We start from the raw sequence: 18,706 nt of genomic DNA on the forward strand, positions 1-18,706 counted from the left end.
TGTGCTCCGGAAAAAATCCGGATTTCCGGATTTTTCGCTAACAGTGATCCGGAAGTTTCCGGAGATCGAAGGTCCAGACTTTTCAAAAAATTATTGATCACAGAATTTCCGGAAATCAAATTTTCAAAGGTGGAACTTAAAAACACAGTTTATTTGTTTGTAAGGGAGAGCCAGATACTTTATAAGCTTATATTCATGATTAATATTTATTTTTTTATCAGTAAATAGTTATTATAATCATAAACTCAAGAAAGATAGACATATTTGTAAATTTTAATTACTTCTCCAGGTCATCATAGGTATGTGTAAATGGTATAGGTATGAGTAACTCAAGAAATTTTCCGGAATTTTGACTTGGGCTCACAATCACCCCTGATAATTAATTTGTTTTCTCTAACTTCTAATATAAATTGCTGATTTGAAATATCGCTTATAATAATTTTAAGTTCGTAAAGTTTTAGTCAAATATTCCTTAATTTTTTATTTGGCGTTGCATTTTAATTTACGAATTGTTTTCGATTTAATAAAGTATATTTAATTTTTCCAAGTCGGTGTTAATTTATTTTTTCTCTTTATTTATTCTAACTTTTGCCAATTCCTGAATTATGCACTTAATTTTTGATAGGTAATATGTAAAGTTGAAATTTCATTTTTACACTATGGAGCTTTCATTCTGGACTTAATAAATTTCTGAGCTTTATTTTATGGCCTGCAATTATTTGTGATGTGTATGGATGAATTATAATAATCTTCTGTTATGTAATAAACTACCGTGTGATCTGTTTTTATCCTAGCAAAATCATATATTACCCCTAAAATTACCCTAAAATTTTAAAAAACTTAGCTGCTACCCCTGAATGTTTTTTAGGATAAATTGGGTAGAAAACATGCAGCCCGTGAAATCTTCTGAACACACTGAATTTCTTTTCTTAAAAAATAAAAAATTTAAAATAAAAATAATAAAATTTAAAAATATTAAATAAATAATTAAAACATTAAGAAATGAAAAATTTTAGATTGCAAATTTGAGTCATTTTAGTTTTTAATGCGTTCAATTTGCACAGATTCTATCGTTAGTCTATTTCGTTTCTTGATCGCCTTTTCAACTGTTTTTGCTACAAAATTCTACACGACTTTAGAAAACCCAATTTTTAATACGGTATTACGATGCATGAATTTTGAATTTGAGTAATCACTTTTCACAATATATATGTATACATATATATATTTGCTAAAAGGGAAAATTTCTTTTTTTTTTTTTTTNTTTTTTTTTTTTTTTTTTTTTTTTTTTTTTTTTTTTTTTTTTTTTTTTTTTGAGAAATTATTTTTTAAATGGATTCTATTAAAAGTATTTAATTTTCTGCAAATATACAAATTTTTTTTATATAAAAAATTAGTGCCTGAACACTAACATTTATATAAAAATTATCATATTTGCCCCCAACTTGACTGCATGGATCATGGTATATGACAATTAAGTTATTTAATAAAATTTTAGTCTTATTTTTGTTCTTATTTAGGCAACTATTTTCGTAGTTTTCGGCAACTATTTTCATGCTCTAGGCTACTAAAAGCAACTATTTTGTTCATTTTTTTTTTCTGTGGCAACCTTGTTCTAGGCATACCCCTGGATTTTTCCTAATTTTAAATTGACTACTTTTGTTGAACAAAAATGCCGTCTATGTCATTAAATGGTTGAAAAGTTATTGTCGTTACAAATTTCACCCAAGTCAAAACTCTAGAAAGGTTAAAAGTTTTCTTGAAAAATGGAATTTTAATAACTTCATAATTGAAGAATGAACTGTTTTTTTTTGTGTAATTATTTATATTGCGAATTCTAAAAGAAAAACCGGATAACTACTGATGAAGTAGTTGAAAATTTTATAAAAACATCCAAATATCTGTAAAAAGTATATAATTTGTGTTTTATGTACTTCTGTCATTATTCCTTTGTGAAGAAGATTTCTTTCTCTAAAAATGTTCACCTGTATGTTTTCAAAGATCAATATTTGCAGAAATATTGTGTATTCTGAAACTAAAAAATTTTTTTCAGCTTAGACATTTAAGCTTGTTTAAAGCTTTTGTTTCATGTTACTGGAAAATTTATAGTTTATAAATATTTACCAATTGTTAATAGAATACTTAAAGCAACTGAATAAATCTATTTTTATATTATTTGATGCAAAAGCTTTTCCTTTCCAATATTTTTTTCGCAAATTTGTATTTGTAATTACTATTCTCTTTTACTCAATTTTGAATGCTATATTTGAATTTATATTTATTTATACATTAAAATTTTAGATTACACCCTTACATTGTGCAGCCATTAATCCAAACCCTCAATACTTTTCTGCTCTACTTACATCAGTGCCAGAGTATAATGTTACAGATGATAATGGTTGGAGACCTATACATTACGCTGCTGTATGCAAAAGTACTGGTCCTTTAGAACTACTTATTGCCAGGTATTGTATTATTTTGTTTATTATCTTTTATACCTGTTAACACTCATTAAATAAATCATGTAACTGAACAAAATGCATATTACTTTACTTAAATCTATTATTACTGTTAATTTAAAAGTTAAACTTTCTGTTTGTTCTATTACTACTGGTTTAGTATCATATGATTATAGAAACTCAATGATTTATCTTTGTGCATTTTTTGAATATTCTTGCTGAAAAATTTTCTTTATATATGTCCCAATTATTTGCTATGTAGTATATTTTTAACAATATTGCATTGTGAATTTAACTTTAAAGATTTTTTTTTATTATTGAGATTACAATGTTATACCAATAGCGAATTGTAAATAAAGAAGAAAGCAATGAAAATTATGGGGGGAAAATGAAACATATAATAATGACAACTGAAGCTAACGTCATCAGGGGGTAGCAGCCCTGGAAGTCATAAAAATACAAAACCTTTTTTGTTGAGAGAGCACAACAAATGTCTAAAATTTGCTCTCTCTGCACCCCAAAAGCTTTGCAAGAAGTTCAGGAAAAGAAATTACAAAAGTATAATACATTTTAATTTCTTTTTAATAAGGCTAGATCGAGACTTAACTGAGTTTGCCCAGTTTCTGCTAACAGATGGCAACAACTTTCTTACTTTCCTTTTTTTTCTTCTTTCTGTACATTAAGTAGGGGCGTGGTGTTTATTTGTGAATTTCAGTTTGGCTTGGGGTTTTCTGAATGTGGTGTGCTTTTGTTTTGGCAAAGGAATTTATTTTTAAGTAGATTTTTTGAAAATTATTTTTCCTGTTGTAATTAATTTATGTAGTTTACTTTTGTATATTGTTTTTGTATTCTCTTTTCCTGGACTTCTACCAAAGTTTTTGGGTTTCAGAGAGAGCAAATTTTAGACATTTGTCATGTTCTCTTGATAGAAAAGGTTTTGCATTTTTGTGACTTTCAGTGTTGGTACCCCCTGACGACATCAGCTTCGGTTGTCATTAATAATTTTCTCTGGAATTTCTGCTGCATTGTGCAATTTTCCTCAAAAATTGTTGTTTTAGCTGTTTTTTACATGATTTTTGATTTCTCTTCTTGTGATTAAAGTTATACCAAAGCTGAATTCTGAGAATTTATTTGTTTTCTAAATTATGTTTTTGTTCGCATTTTCAAGTAATTTAAAATGCTAAAAATTCTAAAAATATTTTTTTTCTAGTGTCAAATATTATTTAGATTTCTTTTATCAGTCTTCTTATTTACAGAGTTAAGTTTTATTCGAATAATTTTTAGAGCTTGTTATTTCAATTCAGTCTTAACTTTTTTTTAATTTCAAATTTCATAAGTTGGCCAGCCGTTTTCTGATATTTTTCTAAAAAAATTCTCACCAAATGAAGCTTTTATAATTCATTATAGACTTACTTATGAGAAACTTATTTGGTTATTCTGTTACAGAGGTGTTTCTTTGGATGAAGCAGAATCTGATGGTAACACTCCACTTCTTCTAGCTGCACGTACTGGACGAGCACATAATGTTGATTTAATTTTGAAACACTTAATATTCTCAGGTATTTTAGTTTTTCCAAATATAATATTGATATACTCAGTTTGGTTAATGTACACTAATTTGTAAATAAATGCTGTCATTTAAAAAAGTCTTGCCTTATAAGATGGTTAAAATTTTGATCATATTAAACTTTCATTTTTTTTAGAGCACAACAAGAAAGAAACTGCAATAACTGTATCATTACAAGATAAACAGTGTGTAAATGCTGTTGATAAAGGAAATAAAAAATCATACACTGCACTACACATAGCTTGCGAATATGGACGAATTGTGAGTGTTCCTTTTAAAATGAATTTTTTTTAATATTTATTTTGATTGTGTTAGATGTTCATATGAATATTTCTTAAAAAATATTATGCTTTAAATTCAGGGTGTAGAGCATTTTTAAAATGTACTTAAAAATGTTTATTTTCGTTTTTTAAAAGCCCTTAAAGTTGCTTTTTTCATTGGATATTTTTAAAAAGCACTTAATTTTCCTTATTACATATAAAATTTTCAGTTCTCTTAACACTTTCATTGCGGCAATGATGCGCCTTTCTCATACCCTCTGCGCTTCCCCTACAGCACTAAAATTGTAACAAAATGCAAATTCCTTTAAACTTGTTTATTTTACTTTAAAAAATAATAATAAATTGCTATCAATTTGTTCACTAATACAACTATAGAGCATAGAGAATATTCCTGGAAAACAGTTATCTCGTCCGTCACAATGAAGTGCTTAAGTTATTTTTAGAGACAAGATTTTTAAAAAAAGTATGAAGTGAGTAGCTTTCCCTATTTTAAATTCTGCCAAAAATCTTATGTTAATTAGATTTGTCATTCGAAAAAACTTTAATTCATCTTTTAGTGATTTGATCTATAAACAATTGAAATAAAAAATTCAAATATCGCAGATTGCCCTCTTCGTGCCCTTGTTCCACAGGGCCACTGTCTAATCCTCGGGGCCAAGCAAGGTTGACTCCAGCTTTCATCTCTTCAGTGAGTCGATAAAATTAGTACCAAGCACCCTTAGGGCAAAGAATATGTAAGTGAGAAGAAGACCAGCTCTCATAGGCCCCCATGTAAACCTGTTCCGGAGGCAATGGTTACCTCCATCAAGGTGGGGAAGTATTGCTAGGAAAACAACCTGCCTCCTTACAGAGGGTCCCTCCATCCTTACCCCTTAAGCAACCCCATTCCTCTCCGCTCCCTACAAACACCTTTCTCCTTGTCTCCCCCCTCCCCACTCATGTAAACAGCTAATGAAAAGTGACTCAAACCCCGTCTGCTTTTGTTCTTTACAGACTTATATGGTTTTGAAAAAGGTTTACTTATTAAACAAGGAAAATATTTACTTGTGACGAATTCATTAAAAGATAAAGGTAATTTATTATTTTAACATAGATGTATAATTTAAATAGATATCCGTCACTTAAAGATGTCACTTTAAACAGTTTAGTCACTTTAAAGATGGCGAAAAATTTGTTGTTAAACAAGTTTAGAGGCGCAATGATGGATGAAAGATGTACGCATGCGTCGGCTCAAAAAACTTTGGCGCTTTTCTTGTCATACAGAGGGACCTTGCTGGCCCCTGCTACGTATCGGAGAAGCTAGACTTCTTCTCACATTACATATTCTTTGCTTAGGGGCTAAACACTGAGGGTTCTGTATTTGGCTGACCACTCATTCAGAACATCTGCTCTTGCACTCCCAGGGCCCAAGGTCTAGTAAACTGAGATGGGCACAGTAGGCCTTGGCCCTCCATGGGCTGTCGCACCACTGAGTTTTTGGTGTTACTCATAAAGTTTTATTAATGGGGATAATATTTCAGTATAAAAGTATTACGTAGTTATCCTGAAGTTAAAGATCAAAACGAGGAATGTAATTGAAAAATTTCATGGTTAAAAATGCTATTTACACTATAGTTAAAATATAATTGTAAAATAATCAATTTCTACAATTCATTCGGAAGGTGCTTGCGCTAATTTAAAAATTAAATTAATTTGAACCTTTTGTTTATTATTGCAACTAGGAGACCAGAATAATAGACTTCTGTATGCTAATTGCCTAATTCAAAAGTTAATGCAGCAGGCTTCTTTGATTCCTTTTAATATCTGACTATCTAATAAACTAGATACAGGACAATAATTCTGTTTAAACTCTCAAATAAAATTTTAATAATTTATGTATATATTCTTTCACATTGTTTTTTGGTATAATAAATAGTCAGCATACTGACTAGTAATTTTGTATTTTCAGTTTTATGTATTTTTGCCTTTTCTATTTCTGATAAATTAAAAAATTTTGAGGCTTTAACTTTTTCTCTCTCAATTGAAATACACTAAAAAATTATTTTTAACTATGAATTGTAACATATGAACTTTATATTTATTGCCTGTGTAAATCAACATGTAAAATATTTATTGTAAAACCTAATTTCTTCAATAATTTTTGATTTTTAATGAAATGATTCCTTTCTTTTAGGATGTTGTGCGTGTATTAATACGACATAAAGCAAACGTTGATAAAATGACTAATGCTCAACATGATAAGTTGACACCACTAATGCTTGCCTCTCAGAAAGGACATTTGGATATAGTAAGCTTATTAATTGAACATTCAGCTCAAGTCGAAATGAAAGGTAAAAATAATTTTTTTATATATTAAAAATTTTTCCATTTTTAAAATTTGTTAACATATTTTGCTCTTCCAGATAAAAAACAAAGAACTGCTTTGACCCATGCAATCATAAATGGACATGCTCATGTAACATCATATTTGTTACGTCTTGGTGCTAATCCTAATTCTACAGATTCATCTGGAAATACACTGGTTCATTACGCTGCTGCTTATGGTTGGTACTTTTGCATGAAACTCCTGATTGAAGCTGGCGCCAGTTTAAATCTTCCAAACGATTGGAAAGTAAGGCTCATATTGATTATTCTATATCAATGACAGATAAGTTTTTAACTGCACTTTTTTTTAGACATATCTAGTTGTTTTCAACCTTCTCTATTGTAAATTAATGGTGTATGTATTTCTTGCAGGGAAAATGTTTTGTTTATGTATCTTCTCTTTGAAGGCTACAATTTGACTAATTTACTGTTTATGTATTTAATGATATTGTTGTGTTAATTGTTCTGTCACAATTTTTTAGACAGACATTTTCTGAATTGTTAACTTCAATGATTTTGTTGAAGCCTTTCCTTTTGTGAGTCGAACTCTTGAGGGAATCTTTACTTGTTTGTTTACCAAAATTGTGTGCCAATGTCAATGGTTTAGGTGTTCCATAATAGTGACACTAGCTAGAGGTGCCAGCTTGAGTTGATGTGCAAAAGTTGCTTCAACAGATACAGTAAAACTTTTTTTAACATGTCTAGAAAAAAAATTGGTGTAGGATGAATAATTTTTAATATTTTTCTTACAAATATGTCAAATCTATCGGTTTTCAATCAAAACAATGTTATTGACTGAAAATAATCATAATGGATGTTTGATTACTTTAACGTTACCTATGACGTGATTGTTTTCGTTTCTGATTAGCCTGATTTTGATAATAAGGTCTTGTTTTTCTTTTTCTCTTAAATATTCTGCTACTCCTTCAAATATATAAGTCCTAATATTGACCATTTAGGAAAAGATGGTATTAAAAATAAATCAAGAGTGACAATTACGAATATATTTTGTACAAGCTTCCTCTTTTTAAAATCTATTTGCTAGTTTTTTTATTCATAGCATTTTATTAACTTGTAATTGACATAGTACACATAATGACATAATTTTTTCCTCACATCATTAAAAGAAATGCTTTTAAATACTAATATTTTCCTTGTGGCTTCTCAAGGAAAATTAGAGAGCTCACATTTTGAAACCTCTTACAGATATTAAAAAGGACACAAATTTTTATTTTGTCATGGGTGCACTACAGGCTAGTTGCTCCACTGACCAATGCAAGATTGAAGTACATAATTAAGTTTGTGGGCCGTGAAGACTTTTAAAGATTTCTTCTTCCAGAGCAGGAATTTTTGTTGTCTTATTCTTGGAAGTTCAAGCAATAAGAATTAAGAAAAATCTTAAGTTGACATGTGCTATTAAATCATGAAACTAATGTAAATTTTTAAAGCTGTATATTTTTTTTACTTATTTAACTAACTGGAAGTTGTATTTAATAGTAGAAAATTTATAACATTAAATAAATGTGTTAATGCATTGTTTTAAATTATTGCACAATACATTTAGTTATTATTCTTGTGTTGAAATTTTTTATGAAAAAATGATCTGAAATATCAACCTTGTTTTAATTTTAATCCAAATAAAGCCTCTATACCAATGAGATATAGCAATAAATATCATTAATGCTTTTTTTTTCTTGTCCTGTCTATTTCAATGTTAAATATTTCCAAAAATTGATAAGATAAGTTTTGCATGAGAACTTAAGTGTCCTTGTAAATGGTCAACCCCTACCCCTATGAGACAATTGCATTCATCTTCTATGAATAATGTTATATTTAATGTGAACATTGATACATTAAATGTATCCAATAAAAGTATTTAAATGCAATTCATTCTTGAAACATTCTATTCAGTTAAAGACTAAATAAATTATTTTTTATTAAATTTTGCATATTTTATTTTGTTTGAAATGCTATCTATTGTCAATCAGGAGGCTTTAAAATATTGTGTATAAACATATAACTTTTCTCCCATAGATTACTCCTCTTAGTTTGGCTTTTATGAAAGGGCATATGGGATTAGTGGATTTCCTAGTGGAGCAACCTGGCATTGATATTAATGTTGATGTTAATAATGAAAGCGGTAATTTTTTTAACTATTTTTATTGAAATTGATTCAAAAAAGTGATTCCTTATAATTTTATTTTGAAGCTGTATGTCTATAATCAAGTTACTTTCTCCTCCATAAAATCCAATTACTTTTTTATATGTTATATCTAGATAATTGTTTTCTTGTTATCAATAAAGTAATATGCTAATCTTTTTTTTTCTCTCCCCCGTCCAGGAATGACATTAGTCATGCAAGCTTTAAGATCGAAAATAAATCACTCAATGCTGGAAAGGATACATTTCCTAGTTGTCAAACAGAAATCAGATTGTACTAAATTGGATTTTATGGGCAATAATGCTGTAAGTATTGTTTATATTTAAAAAAAAATCTGCCATGAGAATAAATATTGACAGTATTTCACTTAAATATAAGGATGCAACTGATAAAAAAAAAATTTAGAAATTTCAATTTTTACCTGTTTTGCCAAAACATAAGTCTTTTTATTGATGAGCATTAAAAAATTTTGTCTTTTATCTATATAAATTTTTTACCTAGAAAACAGCATGGAAAAAGCCTTAATTTCTGTTATAATATTGAAATTGTTCTATGTTGAATTCAAACTTAACAAATACAAAATTACAAAGTTAAAGTAAGTTTAGTATTTTGGTTTGCTAAAATATTGTATGAATTACAACCGAACCAGCTTTATGATAAAAAAAAGTTCTATGTCCCTTAGAAACTTAAAAAATATAATTTACAATACTATTTGATAGGATTTAAAGTATTGCTCCATCATGCTTTTTTAAAATTTAGATAACATAAAACTATCTACCTTAAATAATCTTAAGTATATGTTTCGAATGAAAAAATTAGCTTTGTAAACTAAAACAATTTCATCTTAAGGTTTTAATATTCATTTTTGAAAATTTCAGATTTTAAATACCTTTTGTTCACTTTATCAATGTGCAATTTTATTAACCAGATTTACTAGCTTCTTGATGCTAGTAAAATTAGAATTGTATTTTTCTTATGATTTGTCTATGTGGACAATAATTTTGTCCCTACTTGTACTTTTAATTTCAATATTTTAAATATCAGGATTTAATTCAAATTTTACTGGAAAAAAAACTAAATTTTAACAATTCATTTTTCATTATTTTAAAATTTTTTATTTCCGATTATTTAGTTTCATCACCTGGTTCTTGCGGAGGTAGCAGAGGTGATCATTGAAACAAAGGTTTGTACATAATAATTTAATTAGCTAGTAAATGCTCTGCTGTGGCTGTATGTGCATATCATCTAGGTTCATCCTGTATTTATTTCATTATATAACTAAGCATTGTAAGGTTCAGTAATTGGCCATTTGGCTCAATATATAGCTTTGAAAACTTTCTATTTTTCTAAATGAAGTAATTTTTTAAGCAGCAGAGCTTTTTGAAATGCTTAAAAAGTAATTCTAAAATTAAATTAAATATGCCACCTTCATGTGTGTGCCACCTATGTTGTCATTCCAATATGTTTGTGTGTGAACTAATTTTTTCTATTTAGAACCTGAACCAATTGAGAGCTAATAGTATCACATACTATTTTTCAGATCGGGAAAAGCTGATAATTCGATTATTTCATTCTGAAAATTAATAATGAAATTTATTATTATCAGAAACAATATTTGAATTCTCTATAGTTTATTGATAATATCAATATTTATATTTTGTTCTGATCAAAAAATTTTGAAACTTAAATGGCTGCCAGCAGAAAATTTATTATACACAAATAATGCCTCAGGCGAAAACCGTAGCAGGTTAAATATGGATTTGAGAAACTTATAAAAATGCAAGTGTAGTTTCATCCTTTACATAAATAATGTTTAATAATATTTGCATACTCGTCTTAAAATTCTAGTATAATCTTTTTATTAAAATTAAACACCTGCCAAAAACGTTTGCTTGGTTTGCCAAAAGAAGTGCAACAAGCTATCCTTTAAAAGGAAATAATGCTATCCAATTAATTAAAAAGAATTCTTTCTTCATCCTAATTGACACTGAAAGAAAAATTACAAACAAGTATAAAAAAATAATCATTTTATGATTTTCTAAAATGTTATAAATATTTAAATGTCTATCACAAAGATATATGCTTAAGGCTATTAACATTTTAAATGAAAATTCAAGATCTGTGACTGTATTTAGTTGTAGTAGGCAAATTTTTCTGCTCTTAAGTAATATGCTAAACATTTTTTCATGCAGGCGCAAATTTTTTATTCGCAAAATATGTGCACTGAGGTGACAAAAGCCATGAGATAGCAAATGCTAGTATACATATGGCAGTAGTATCACATACTTATGTTCAAGTTATTCATCTGAGAATGTTTCTAATGTAATTATGACAGTAAGACAAGTATCAATAGACTTTGAACATGGAATGGTAGATGGAGTCAGATGAATGGGACATTCCATTATGAAAATTAGGAGGAAATTAAACATTCAAACTACAGTGTCAAGAGTGGGCCAAGAATACTTAATTTCAGGCATAAGCTCCCACTATGGACAGCATAGTGGCCAACCGCCTGCAACTTTTTAAAATCTTGCCGAGTTGGCAATTTTTACTGGGATCAACGATTTTTGGTTAATGATGAAAATAAAACAATTTTTAACCAGTACCGCACAAAGAAAAATTAAAAAATGACGTAATAATGGGTTATAAGTTAAATTACGGTTAGAAAATTGAGTAATAACGATGATTCAAGCAAGAGATCAGAAGCATAAATAGCTAATAAATAAACGCTTTTTCCTCTTTTCTAACGAAATCCGACTCTCGTGTAAGTATACATATCAAAAACCAATCAGGTTAAAGAATTTTGGTGGTGATCGGACGTTCAAAATAATCTACCCGAAATATCTTCCGGAAACCTAGTTTGGCGAGATTTCAGAACATCGCCACAGCGTGGGTTATTCTAGGATCCACCTGTTGATGTTAACAGACTAGTAACATTGCTGGAAATAACCTAAAGCATTAATGCGTGCATATCCGTTAGGACTGTAATCTATGGCAACAGAAGACCAACTAAAGTGCCTTTACTAACAGCGCAATATCACATCCAGCATGCCTCCTGTGTTTGTGATCTTGGTTGCATACTATACAACTGGAAAGCTGTAGCTGGGTCAGTTTTCTAGTTCCACTCGATCTCTCCCGTCAACTGGTCGTAACTGATGAAAGAGTTCTAGCGTGTCTCTGACCCCACGGAAAAATTGATCCAAGTTATCAACAAGATACTGTGTAATATGGTGGTTGCTCTATAATGGTGAGGGCTGCCATGAACTGGGTCCTATAGTCTGATTGCACTGACCATTTACTAATAATGGCTATGTTCAGCTACTTGGAGACCACTTGCAGCCATTCATAAACTTCATGTACCCAAACAACAATTGGATATTTGTGGATTTGTACATCATGCCACTGTGACTAGTTTGAGGAACTTTCTGGACATTTCCAGCAAATCATTTTGCCACCTATTTGTTCAGTATAAATCCCATGGAAAAATTGCAGAATATAACCGAGAGGTTAGTTAGTGCACGAAATCAAGCACCCGCATCTTTCAAATTATTATAAGCATCTATTGAGACTGAATATTCTTGCAAGAGACTTCCAACAACTTGTTAAATCCATGCCATATCAAGTTGCTGCATTTCGTAGGGCCAATCATTGAATAGGTATCCCATGATTTTTGTCACAGCAGTTCATATCACATAAGAATAAATGTCTTATGTTAAAGATAGGAAAGTTTTATTTGCAGGCCATCTGCAATGATTAATTTTTACAAAAGAATATCTCATTTGAAATTATTTTAACCATCCTTTATTTTCTAATACATTCATTTATTTATAATTTTCACCTTATTTATAGTAATGCTGTGTTAATTTCTTTGATTTTGGAGGCAAACCCTTTTTTGCATATTTTTTCGTAAAGTTATTAATTCTGAAGGAAAATATTATAAAGTTTTTATAATTTATTTTTTTAAAAATCTTTTTGGTATTATTATAATTCTAATAAATAATGTCAGTTAAATGTTAATTTTCTCTTTAATTCCATTATGAAAATTATGCTAAATTTTCTTGGTTTCTTCAGAAAAGCGGTGCTACAGGATTGCATCATTATAATGGTGTAAATTTACTATTAATTTGTGTTTGTTTCTATTCAATGGGAGTTTTTGTATGCCTCTTTGCCCCTGAAATTTGCACCTGATGTTTTGAAAAGTGCAGTATTTAAAAAATTCACCTAAGTATTCTTTTGAAAATATAATTAAATTTGAAATGCTTTTTCTGTTATGATTTTCAATGTTTTGCATCATAATTGTTTCTATTTTTATTAAATGCTGCAGTTAATTTGATATCCCATGGTTCTTGTTGGCTTCTGATTCACTTTCAACTTTTTCAGTTCAATGAGGGTTTTTTTTTTTTTAATGTTTATTTGCCAAGCATGTGCTATTTCATCATTTTTATTGATTTTAGTAACTTTTGTTGATATTATTAATTTTTGATTAAACAAAGGTTTTACTTTTCATTAAATATCTGTGCCTGGAATTTTAAATTAAAGTAATAGTAAGCTGGGTCGCTTTTTAACACCTGATAAAGAGTAAATTATCTTCCTAATTTTTGATATGTTTTAGTTTTATTTATTTCTGTCAATTAATATGCAAATAAATATTAATTTTTTTTTTCTTTTTTTACAATTAAACTTTTTTGTTCTTCATGCATTAGTTTATTAATATAAACCTATTATAGTAAAATAAATTTATAAAATCTATTACTAGTCTCATGTGAAATTTTTTTTATAGCTATTATTTCTATTAAGAACGAATTACAAGATATTTTAGAGGAACTTTATATAAAACCACTGATGTACTAATGTTTGTAATGAAATTAGTTCAATTGTTTCCTTATAAATTAAAAATTTTATGTAGTGTTCATGATTATAGTAAAATCATTTTTTTTTNAATAAATTTATAAAATCTATTACTAGTTTCATGTGAAATTTTTTTTATAGCTATTATTTCTATTATGAACAAATTACAAGATATTTTAGAGGAACTTTATATAAAACCACTGATGTACTAATGTTTGTAATGAAATTAGTTCAATTGTTTCCTTATAAATTAAAAATTTTATGTAGTGTTCATGATTATAGTAAAATAATTTTTATTTATTTATTTTTTTCCCTTCAAATTTTAAGAATTATAATACCTTGTGTTTATGATCTTTCTTGAACTGCCTCTTTATATTTTTAAATAATTAAGAAGACTTAACTAGTTATTTTTTCCCCTCTTTAATGTAAGATTTTGTCAATAAGAAGTCTGTGTTTGTCTTATGTTTTTATAATGGTGTTTCATATTATATGTTTTGTGAATTTTTTTATTTTTTTTTATTATTATTTATTTTTGGTCTACTTTCCCAAACCTTTAATTAAATATCATACTTGGTGTAAGCTATTATTATGTTCTTTAAATAGGAAGTATGAGATATAAATTTATGTTTTCATATTATTTGTGTTCCATTTGGTTTAATTTTACTGAACCTTCCAATTCATTATCATTGAAATCATAATCATCGCACACTCATCTAAATACATTTTCCCCACCTACCTCTTTGCATTGCACTGCCTTCATCCAATATACCCTGCATATCTCACTTGCCTCACAAAGATGGAGTTAAATGGAGACAGAAGTGATGATGATTCCAGTGAAGACCTTGAGAATGAGTCAAAGATAACTGCCAAAACAGAAGAAAAACAGTTATTTAAGGAAGAAGTAGGTGTTCATTTTTAAATCGTTGTGAATCCTCCTCATTTCATTATCATTATTTGTAGATGTCTGTTTCTGGTGAATGTCCTTTGCTTCTGGCTTGCTTGCACTGTACCTGCCTTCTCATTTTTTTTAAATTAACATTTTAGATTACCACATGAATTATTTTCTTGCATGTGTTACATGTGTTTTGGAAACTACTTTAAGCATGTCTGAAACTGTTTCTAGAGTTGAATGTTACCTATCATTGCATTAATAAAAAGTAAAACAAAATATTGCTTCGTGAGAAAAAAATTAAAATTGTACTTTGAATTTTAGATCTGAATATAATTAAAAGTATCCGAAGAATACTCTATATAATGGGATAATTCATGACATTTCTAGAATAGTCAGGAAACATTTATTACATATCGTGATAGTTTATTATATTTATTACAAACATTAACATATGGTGAATAAAAGTTGCCTTGTGGCATAGTTATAAATATTTTGTTCTTTAATAAAAATTTATGTTAAAATAAAATAAAACAATCCTGACTTAATTACAGTGTAAGATAATAAAGTAATAAATTCCGGAAATTATACTTTATCTGAAAAAGTTGTGTTGTTTATCTTGTGCAACATTGCTTATGTGAGCTCTTTCAATCTGTCAGGTTTAAATTATTTTCGATACATGCATGCGTTTTGTTGGCCCTTGTGTGAAAGCACATCTATGCTTATGTTCAATACATTATACTCATTGTGAGATTTATCATGAGGCTGTTTCTAATTTTGTTCTAGTTAAACGCTTTTGGAAAATATTTTCTGAGATAACTGTCAAAGTTAACCAATGTTTTATTGTTGTTGTCACAAAGCAATAATTGCAAAGAAATATATTTAAATTTAAGTAGTAAGAAAAAATGTAATTTAGGGTTACACATGCATACACTATATACAAATATTTTCATACATATTTCTTTTCAGTTAGGCTGTTTTGCATTCAGTTAGGAATCTACTATATTTAATACTCACTCTGAAGAAGTCTAAAAAACATCCTCATTTTTAGTCCTTAAGCAGCAATTATTTTATTGTGTTTAATTTTTATAAATAAATGTAGGAAAGCAAAAAACTTAATAGTTCCCTTGTGAGTGATTTTAAGGAAACTTTTGAAAAAAAGACAGGTGATATACAATAATGTATTCAGATTTTAAAGGAGAGAAATCCTCATATTCTTCATACTTTTCTGTAGTGCAGTATGTTTGTATAAAACTCTTTAATAGTTATTAACTGGGTTTTTTATTTCTAATCTGCATCGTACAAGTACTTATCAATTTCTGTATTTTCCAATAGAGATTAAATTTTTATTTAAATAAGATAATAATTTTTAAAAAATCACAGTAATTCTTTATCAAATTTTGTTGTTAAAAGTTTTATATCTTAATTTGAATTATACCCTCAAGTTTTGAAACTAAGGTTATTGATACATTATCTTTTTGTATTAATGCAAGCAATGAAATAGTATTCCATTTAATCGATGAATATATGATTTAAGTTATATGATTTAGCACATTATTTAGTTTCATTTATCCTTTTGTTTGCGTTTGAACAACAGGTGTCCCATAATAGCAGGATTTGGCCTACTGTGTGCCATATCCAAAACGTTAATTTTTTACAACATATGTTTTTGGGATTTTACACGGTTATATAGGTGTTTCCTTTTATATGGATTATTCATATTGTACCATGTTGCATGATTAAGAACTTCCTTTTCTCACCAATGTTTGTTGTTGCATAGGTATCAAGTTGTACTTAAACCTGGAAGTGGGTCACGTTTAATTCCTGTTCTTTTCTTATCATTTGATCATATTTTTTATTAATAAATTATTATGAATTTTTTATATCATTGTTATTAAACTTTTTCACTCAGAAATAATTAATGCAAGTATTAATTCAGAAAAAAAGTTGTTAAACTGACATTTTTAAACATTACCTAACTTCTCAATTAAACACATTAGATTGGCAAGTACAAAATGATAGTACAAAGTATTTTAAATAATTTAGCAAATATAAGATTTTAAGTTCAATGGGCAGTACAAAATATTTAAATTACTTAGCCAATATAAATTATCGGCATTTGAGTGTATTTACTAATATAGTTTGTTGCATAAAATTCAAAATTTCTATTGGGTTAAAGTGCATGCCTACATTATTCAAATTCTGCAAATGATCCTAAGATGTGTATTTATAATGTTTTGCATGCACTGTTATTCACCTAAATCATGTTATATATTATAAGCAATGCACATGTGTTAATCCCTAAATATCATTTTGCAATTCTTATCTGCACAAAATTTATAGATGAATTTTTATCATACAATCTTATTGTGGCGTCACTTTTATGATAAAGGTTTTATGTACTCGTGTCATATAGTAATTCCAAACTAAAAATTTAATTTTGTAAATAAGACAGATTAATTTTTGATAGAAAGTATTCTTTGTCGTGTGTTACTTATATTATGATGTAATCAGAATACCACTTTCTTATGCTAGTTATCATGTTCTGATTTACCTGAGTCTTTAATATTAGACATGAGTTAAATATTTTTTTTAAAAGTTACTTTACCTGATTTGTTGCTTAAAGACATTTATTTTTTAAAAAAAATGCGTATTAGTTTTGTTAGAAACATAGTGTGTTTTTATTTATTGATTTGGTTTCAGTTTAATTTTTACTAGTTGAATAACGTTTATTAAATTCAAATATCACTTTATAAATAATAATGATATTAATCTTACTAAACTTTCATATAAAAAATTTCAAACTTGTAACTTGAATGTAAAATATAAAATCTTTATGATTTATAATCTTCAGTTTTAAAGACTAGTATAGCTCTTACATTACTAACTTAGATTGACATAAAACTCTTCAAAAATGTCATCTCATAGTATACATTTTATTATAGTATACATTTTATTTATATGTTTTCTCATAGTATACATTTTATTACAGTAAGTTTACTTTAATAATTACTTCCTTTATTAAAATAAATTTAATAAAAAAAAGGTAAATAACACACATACTATTTTTTTCAAACTTATTAGCAAATTTGAAATTTGCCATGGGAAATCAGTTCTTATTAAAAAAAAGTTTCATGAAATAAAATTATATATTGCATATGTATAAACACATGCATTACAACTCTGCTAATTTGACATTTCATGTAATTTAACTATATTGTCTGTTTTAAAATTACAATTAATTACATTTTAAAAATATTTACATACAAAATGTGCAAAGACTACTTTTTTATGTAAAAAAATTATTTTCCAGTATTCAAAATCATATATATATATATCATTTTACATTGACTATTATCAACTATTTCAGAATCCTTTACTAAGTACTTTTCATTTCAAATCATTTTATTTTGATCGATCAGTACCAGGACTGAGTGATGTAAGAAATTTTATATCGTCTGTTAGACATCGCGATATAGCGAGGTATCACAATTTAACATAGATTCGAAAACTATCTATCAGAAATCTTTAAATCAATCAAAAATAAATAAAAAGAATAAATCTATTACAAAAGAAAATGTTAATTATAAATAAATGCTTCTATAACACCAATAGCATTGCTTGATTTTTTTTCAATTAAAATAATGAAGAAGGATTGACTTGAAGCCAATGTTAAAGTAAAAACAAACACAATCTATATTTTAATTTTTTTTTTAATTAAAAATGTCTTAAGATTTTTTGGCTTAAAAATTACAATTAAACTGTAATAAAATATTTTACATATGTGCATTAAAAATTGAAAGAATCAAAATCGAAAATAAAAAACAAACCAAAAAAATGTTTATAAATGGTCAAATTCTGTACCTAAGAAATATAAGTTTTTTTTAATTATTATTATTTTCTTTTTTTGAAAATAGAATAGACTTAAGATTTATTGGTTTAAAAATGATACTGACTATCAAACGAACACAAATTTAAAGAATTTTAAGAAATATTTTGAAAAAAATGCTTTAAGTTATGTAAGTAAAAGAAATACTTCAGTTATTAAAAGGGGTTAAAACATTGCTTAACTTTTTATTTAACTAAAAAAATTTAGCCGTTTTAACTAACAGCAATTTTTTTTTTTAAATAGTGCAA

General features: G+C 27.5%; 1 protein-coding gene across 4 annotated transcripts in view; it reads left to right on the plus strand.

The window, feature by feature from the left end:
• The window catches only part of LOC107446086 (poly [ADP-ribose] polymerase tankyrase), a 97,168-nt gene that overhangs the window by 44,640 nt on the left and 33,822 nt on the right, over positions 1–18,706 (plus strand). For 2 of the 4 annotated variants that reach the window (XM_071179536.1, XM_043040455.2), the window contains exons 15-23: positions 2,302–2,465; positions 3,906–4,018; positions 4,163–4,287; positions 6,481–6,637; positions 6,710–6,918; positions 8,706–8,811; positions 9,013–9,137; positions 9,965–10,015; positions 14,477–14,581. In XM_071179536.1, coding sequence (XP_071035637.1) covers positions 2,302–2,465; positions 3,906–4,018; positions 4,163–4,287; positions 6,481–6,637; positions 6,710–6,918; positions 8,706–8,811; positions 9,013–9,137; positions 9,965–10,015; positions 14,477–14,581 — 1,155 coding nt within the window. The remainder of the gene's footprint in view (positions 1–2,301; positions 2,466–3,905; positions 4,019–4,162; positions 4,288–6,480; positions 6,638–6,709; positions 6,919–8,705; positions 8,812–9,012; positions 9,138–9,964; positions 10,016–14,476; positions 14,582–18,706) is intronic. The other 2 variants (XM_071179538.1, XM_071179533.1) reach the window with 1 other exon arrangement.

Source organism: Parasteatoda tepidariorum, chromosome 1 (genome assembly GCF_043381705.1).
Source record: "Parasteatoda tepidariorum isolate YZ-2023 chromosome 1, CAS_Ptep_4.0, whole genome shotgun sequence".
Taxonomy (NCBI): Eukaryota; Metazoa; Arthropoda; class Arachnida; order Araneae; family Theridiidae; genus Parasteatoda; species Parasteatoda tepidariorum.